Source organism: Bombina bombina, chromosome 1, assembly GCF_027579735.1.
Source record: "Bombina bombina isolate aBomBom1 chromosome 1, aBomBom1.pri, whole genome shotgun sequence".
Classification (NCBI taxonomy): Eukaryota; Metazoa; Chordata; class Amphibia; order Anura; family Bombinatoridae; genus Bombina; species Bombina bombina.
In genome coordinates, this window is record NC_069499.1 from 454,636,112 (window position 1) to 454,642,158 (window position 6,047).

General features: G+C 41.4%; 1 protein-coding gene across 1 annotated transcript; it reads right to left on the reverse strand.

The window, feature by feature from the left end:
- Positions 1 to 598: 598 nt before the first annotated feature.
- Positions 599 to 2,161, reverse strand: LOC128658481 (tigger transposable element-derived protein 4-like). Its single transcript, XM_053712838.1, has 2 exons — positions 1,143 to 2,161; positions 599 to 1,031 (listed from the first exon to the last, which is right to left on the reverse strand). Exons 1-2 carry the CDS (start codon positions 2,159 to 2,161, stop codon positions 599 to 601), a joined length of 1,452 nt encoding a protein of 483 aa, XP_053568813.1.
- Positions 2,162 to 6,047: the final 3,886 nt, after the last annotated feature.

A 6,047-nucleotide genomic window follows, 5' to 3' on the forward strand; every position in this document is an offset into this window, starting at 1 on the left:
ATACAGGTACTGTACTCTACCTGTATGTACTTTTAATTTTTTTAGTGTACACCTGTTCTATACAGTACAGTATCTGGATTTATTTCTACAGTACTGTACTTCAGTACTTTTTTATTCTAACAGAAAATGGTACAGTACTGAACATTATTAAAAGATTAATTGTTGCATCAACTTTGTTCACAATTACTGTAATACAGTAAACATTTTAAAGTACAGTACTGTATAGTTTTTTGTATCCAATCCAGTACTGTACTTTAAATTTTTTTTAGCTGCAGATGGAGACAATGTTTACATACTGTACTTTAAAATGTTTGTACTGTACTGTTGCTGGAGAGGTCTTGCTTGAAGGTCCGGATACAGAATGATCTGGAGCAGGCCAGTGTGTTCTAAAACAGGGAAATACAGTAGTTAGTCATCAGAAATAATGATCATAAACAAAACATTCAACAGTACTTTTAAATAATGTACAGTACTGTACTAAAAAACAGTACAGTACTGTATTTAAGCTTTACATACTCTTATACAGTACTGTACTGTATTTAGATAGTGTACTACAGTTACTGTCTACTGTATGTTTTTACTGTACATACCTGTACCTTTATTGGTTTTCTTGTCCCCACAGTGCCAATAATGTTGCTTGTTTTCTTGGGGCATTGGTTATCCTTTTTTCAATTAAATGTCTAGTGGATGTTATTGGTTCTAGAAGCTCCGGGCAGTTATTAAATAATGCAAACTCTTCCAACTGGTGAACTATCTCTAGAGCATCTTGGTAGCTTTTGATTGCTGGCTCACTGGGAATTTCAGTGGTTTCAGCACTTTGATCGTCATCCATGTTCTCATCACTATCTTGTGGTTGATCTATAAGTTCCACAGCATTTGTAAATGTACTTTCCGTCGCAAGTTCTTTGTCTATGTCAATGTAACGGTCTATTTCACTGTCAACAAGACCTCCTTGCTGGAATAATGAACGAATATCATTGTTTTCTTCTACAGTCACCTGTATTATTTCTGGCAATTCTTCATTATCGTTCCTGTTTGAATTAGAGAAACCAGCTTTTACAAAGCACTTGCAAATGGTATCAGCAGAAATAGACTTGCATGCCATAGAAATCCAGTTGACAGCATCAAGGACTGTTATGGACTTGGCAAGCTGGTGTACATTTTGTGTGGTAGAAATGTTTGCAACCAAGGACTGTAGCAATAATTTTCTATAGTGTGTCTTCATCGTGTAGATAACACCTTGGTCCATTGGCTGTGTTACGCTTGTTGTGTTTGCAGGGAACCAGGCTAATTTTACATTGCTAAGTTTCAGATGTGGATGGCAGGTAGCGTTATCCAAAAACAGGATGACTTTATGACCTTCTCTCTTCATTTTTCTGTCAAAAATCTTGAGCCATTCAGACATTAGTTCTGCTGTCATCCAGGCTTTTTTATTTGCACGCCAAATAACGGGAAGCTGTGTAGTGTCTATGTTTTTGAAGCAACGTGGCTTTGCTGCCTTACCAATCACAAGAGGCTTCTCCAATCTCCCATCCATGTTTCCACAGAGGAACACCGTCAATCTTTCCTTGGATAACTTTCCTCCTGTGCATTTTTCACGTTTAACAGCCAGAGTTTTTGAAGGTAGCAACCTAAAGAATAGGCCAGTTTCATCGCCATTGTAGATATCTTTTGTAGCGTATGGTTCCTTAAGCATTTTGAGCTTTTCTTCCCATTGGCTAACAGTTTCTTGATCTACATCCTTTGCTTCTCCACATATTTCATTCCATACAATGCAATGCCTCCTTTTAAAACTTTCCAACCAGCCATTAGATGCCTTGAAATCTGTTTTGCCTAATTCTTTGGCTAGTGCGAGGGCTTGTGTTTGTAGTATAGGACCAGAAATTGGTACATTTTTAGAGCGTGCAGCTACAATTAATTCCCACAGGAGCTTGTTTAAATCTTCATTTCCAGTTGCCTTCGCTTTCCTCTTCACTTCGCCATTGCCAGCTAACCATTCTTCCATGATTTTCTCTTTATTTTTGATAGCTTCATAAATTTGTGTTTTGCCACACTTAAATTTCTCAACACATTGTTTTACAGACAACTTATCTTTTGTGTAGGCCTCAATCACTTTAACTTTCATAGCAAGAGTAAGAGTGTTGCACTTTCTAGGAGCCATTCTTTGTCACACACCTCTTAAGTCTCTTAAGTTTCAGGGTCCTTCCAACACCCCTTCCGCTTCATTCCCACACCACTAACGTTTCAGCGTCCTTACAACACCCCTTCCGCTTCCTTCCCACACCACTAACGTTTCTGCATCCTTCTCACATCACTTCTGTGTCAGCGTCTGTTCCAATACCCCTTCCGCTTCCTTCCCACACCACTTAACACCCCTTCCGCTTCCTTTCCACACCACTTAACACCCCTTCTGCTTCCTTCCCACACCACTAACGCTTCTGCGTCCTTCTCTCATCACTTCCGTGTCAGCGTCTGTTCCGTCGTCTTGTTCTTACCTCACTTCCGTTCCGCGTTACATTTTCCGGCTTATCCAGGTTTTCCGGCTTATCAAGGTAAGTGAACCAAATGTATGCGTAATTAACACTGTGACCACTTTCCGTTTCCGCGTTGGACAGTTTCTGGCTTATCCAGGTAGTAAAACAATGAAAGTATACACTAAGCGCCGGGACGGAGGGATATTTCCGACATGGACAGGTTTCCGTGTTATACAGGGTCCGTCTTGGACAGGTTTCACTGTATATATATATATATATATATATATATATATATATATATATATATATATATTAAAAAAAATACATTAGATAGAAGTTAATATTCTATTTATATTTAAATAGATATTTCTATATATATATATATGTGAGGAACATAACTACCTTAGAGCAGTAGGTTTAACACCTGTTGCGTAAACGCAAGAGCAATAAGTGTGTTTTTTCCAGTTTGTGGTCTCTATTGAAGTCTATGGGGAGAAGAAGTTATCGCGGTCGCAATATCCAAAAGTACTGAAGTTACATATGGTTTTGGTTAAACGCAAACATTTTATTTCAACTTGTAATACATACACTAACCAGCTTGCGTAAATAGTTTGCACAAGCGCTAAATAGTGTGCCACTTGTAATCTGGCCCTCCCACTGTAGAGTAAATTTACCATCTTGCAGTTGGACAGGTTTGCAAGTAGTGAACATGCCCGCCTGCAATCTCCACTTTTGATGAAGGACAAAATTTATCATTGCACAAGAGGATCCTTGTGCAATGCCGCACCCTGCTTTGGCGCAACAAATTGTGCTACAGCAGGAAATGTCAATCACCCTGAATGAGCCAGTGTCAGGGTGACTGACCTTGCCATTGATTTGGTGGCGGAGAGTAACTAAGAAGCAGTTATGCAAGCCTGCTCCATATAGCTGGAAAAACTGCGAGTGCAGCTTGATAAATTCACCTCTATCTCACTATCCAGCAAACTTCCCCCTTTACAACATTTAGGGATAGATTACAAGTGGAGCACTAAAATATTGCGCTCCCGCAAATGAGCAAATAGGAGCCTATAGAAGTGCGCTCTTGTGAGCGTAATGTTTCCCAGCGATGCAAACGTAACATTGCGTTCGCTGAAAACTTGTAATACCAGCACACATTATTGTGCGCTGGTATTAGACAGTGGAGGGCAAATATCGCTTTCATCAAAGCGATATTTAGCGCTCCACTTGTAATCTGGCCCTTAATATATTGTGGTGTTTTGCTGCTTTTTTAATTAGCATAATTATTATACTACTGCACACAAGGATCTCCTTTCCCTGGTTAATTTTAAAAATGTCTCCCAAATGTCCCCAAACTGAATACATATATGCATAATTTGAAGTGTTACTGCACAGAAAACATGTTTTAATTTTGCAAACCTCAAGTTGCAATCACCATTATTTCCTATAGGAGACACATCACCACTCATGAGCACATCGAGGTTCAGCCCTTTTTTTAGAATATATAAATAGACCAACGGACTGCAAACCTGGTGAAACCAAACAGTGAATTTTTAGGCAGTCTGTCAATGTTTTGAATATCTGGGGACCTAGAGAGATCTGCTGCTTGGCTCAACCCTGTTCCTGCTATGCATCTCCTGCTTCTGTGGTTCCAGCCCTCTACTAAGGTAATTACCTTTATAGCTTTTATAATAACCAAGCCACGATGGACCCAGCGGAGATGGCAAGTATTATAACAATTTTGTCTCAGCAACTCTCCACTCTGGCCCACACTGCAAGACCTACACATTTTTAAAATAATTTGTCTGCATCAAGGCTCAGTCACAGACTACTATTGCTTCTAGTTTGACTTCTGCTTTACTTACTACTGCAGCTGAGGGGACCAGTTTATCACCTGTCTCTGGCCCATAGCAATTTGGTTAATTTACACATTCTGAGCCAAGTGTACTGTCAGAGAAGTATAATGGGGACAGACAACAGTTCCATGCCTTCATCACAGAATGTCAGATCCTGTTCTCAGTTAAACCAGGAACTTATTCTACAGTCTTTGTTAGGGTTTGCAATCTTATTAGCAGCTAAAAGATGAACTGGCTCTGTTGAACCACCTAGTGACTTGGAACGTATGATTACTTTTATGATTCAAATTAACTTACAACTTCATGAAACACGCCTGGAGAGATTGACCTCTCAAGCTGTAAGTTATTTCCAAGTGTTTCCAGGCAATACTTAAAGGGACACTAAACCCAATTTTTTTTCTTTCATGATTCAGAGAGAGCATGCAATTTTAAGCAACTTTCAAAATGTAATCCTATTATAAATTTGTCTTCATTCTCTTGCTATCTTTATTTGAAAAAGCAGGAATTTAAGCCAAGGAGCCGGCCCATTTTTTGTTGAGCACCCTGTATAGCGCTTGCTGATTGGTGGGTATATTTAGCCACCAATCAGCAAGAGTAACCCAGGTGCCAAACCAAAAATGGACCAGCTCCTTAGCTTATATTCCTGCCTTTTCAAATAAAGATACCAAGAAAACGAAGAAAAAAATATAATAGGAGTAAATTAGAAAGTTGCTTAAAATTGCATGCTCTAGGTCCTGAGGGAAGAGGAGGAGTCAGTGCATGAGCAGGCTTCGTTCCCCTGCAGGTGCTTCAGAGGCGGTTGTTCGCGCCAGGAGCTCACCGTGATGTGAAAGAGAGAAGGACTTGCCTCACCTGTCCTTTCAACACTGCAGCCAGTTAAAATTTTTTACCCTGGTGTTTCCCTCAACAGCGTGTGTTTTCACCTACGCTGACTAAGAACTTTGTTACCTGGAGCTGGTCTCGGCTGGCTAAGACTAAGCTCCCTTAGGGTAAAATACATCCACTTACCCCCCCGCCTTTTTCCTGCTCTGTAAAGGAGAGAGGGGTGGACAGCCAAGCTTTGTCTTCTTTTTACTGCACCAAGATACCTGCGAAAGGGAGGTATATGACCCGCACTCACCCTAATGACCATAGACGCTGGATGAGAGCAAAGCAAGCAGGAGAATCGGCGTTACAGCTGAGAGGTGTAGCGTAATCCCTCCTCTCCCCAACCACCGATGTTGCGAATGGGGAGCTACTAACAGCCTGAAATCCGCTTGCCAGCCTGGAGTAATTATCTCTGTCGCTATAGGAGTATTTTGTTGCCTGAAGGAAGAAATCTATAGCCGACCGAGCAACACCTGCACCTCCCCTGGGGGTCAGCCTACCTGAGGCTCTGGTTCCTGTGGCCTGGAATCTAAACTGCCCTCCTCACCCACCGATGCTGCGTGTGGGGAGTCGGCAGGGTACGTCGCTGATTTGGTAAGGCTGTGACGGACCTTCCCCTACAGCCAAAGGATCGCCATTCGAGTCAGCCGCAGGGGGCAATAATCCAGCTCAGAGGTGCCCGTAAAGATAGCGCGAGAACTGGAACTTAGCTGGATATTTAAGGAGCCTGGGCAAAAGGAAGGAAAAGGGATACCGCGGACCGCTGGGTTCAGATCTGAGTTATAAACCCCCACAGCAAAGAGAAACACGGCACCGGCTTCAGATCGCCAAGGATAAAGAAAAGTCCTTCGAC

What these genes read in the sequence shown, in the direction of transcription:
- LOC128658481 (XM_053712838.1), bottom strand. Translation starts at nt 2,161, where the DNA reads ATGGCTCCTAGAAAGTGCAACACTCTTACTCTTGCTATGAAAGTTAAA. An exon ending in AATGTACACCAGCTTGCCAA is followed by an intron (nt 1,032 to 1,142) that starts GTCCATAACAGT and finishes TAATTCAAACAG; the next exon opens with GAACGATAATGAAGAATTGC.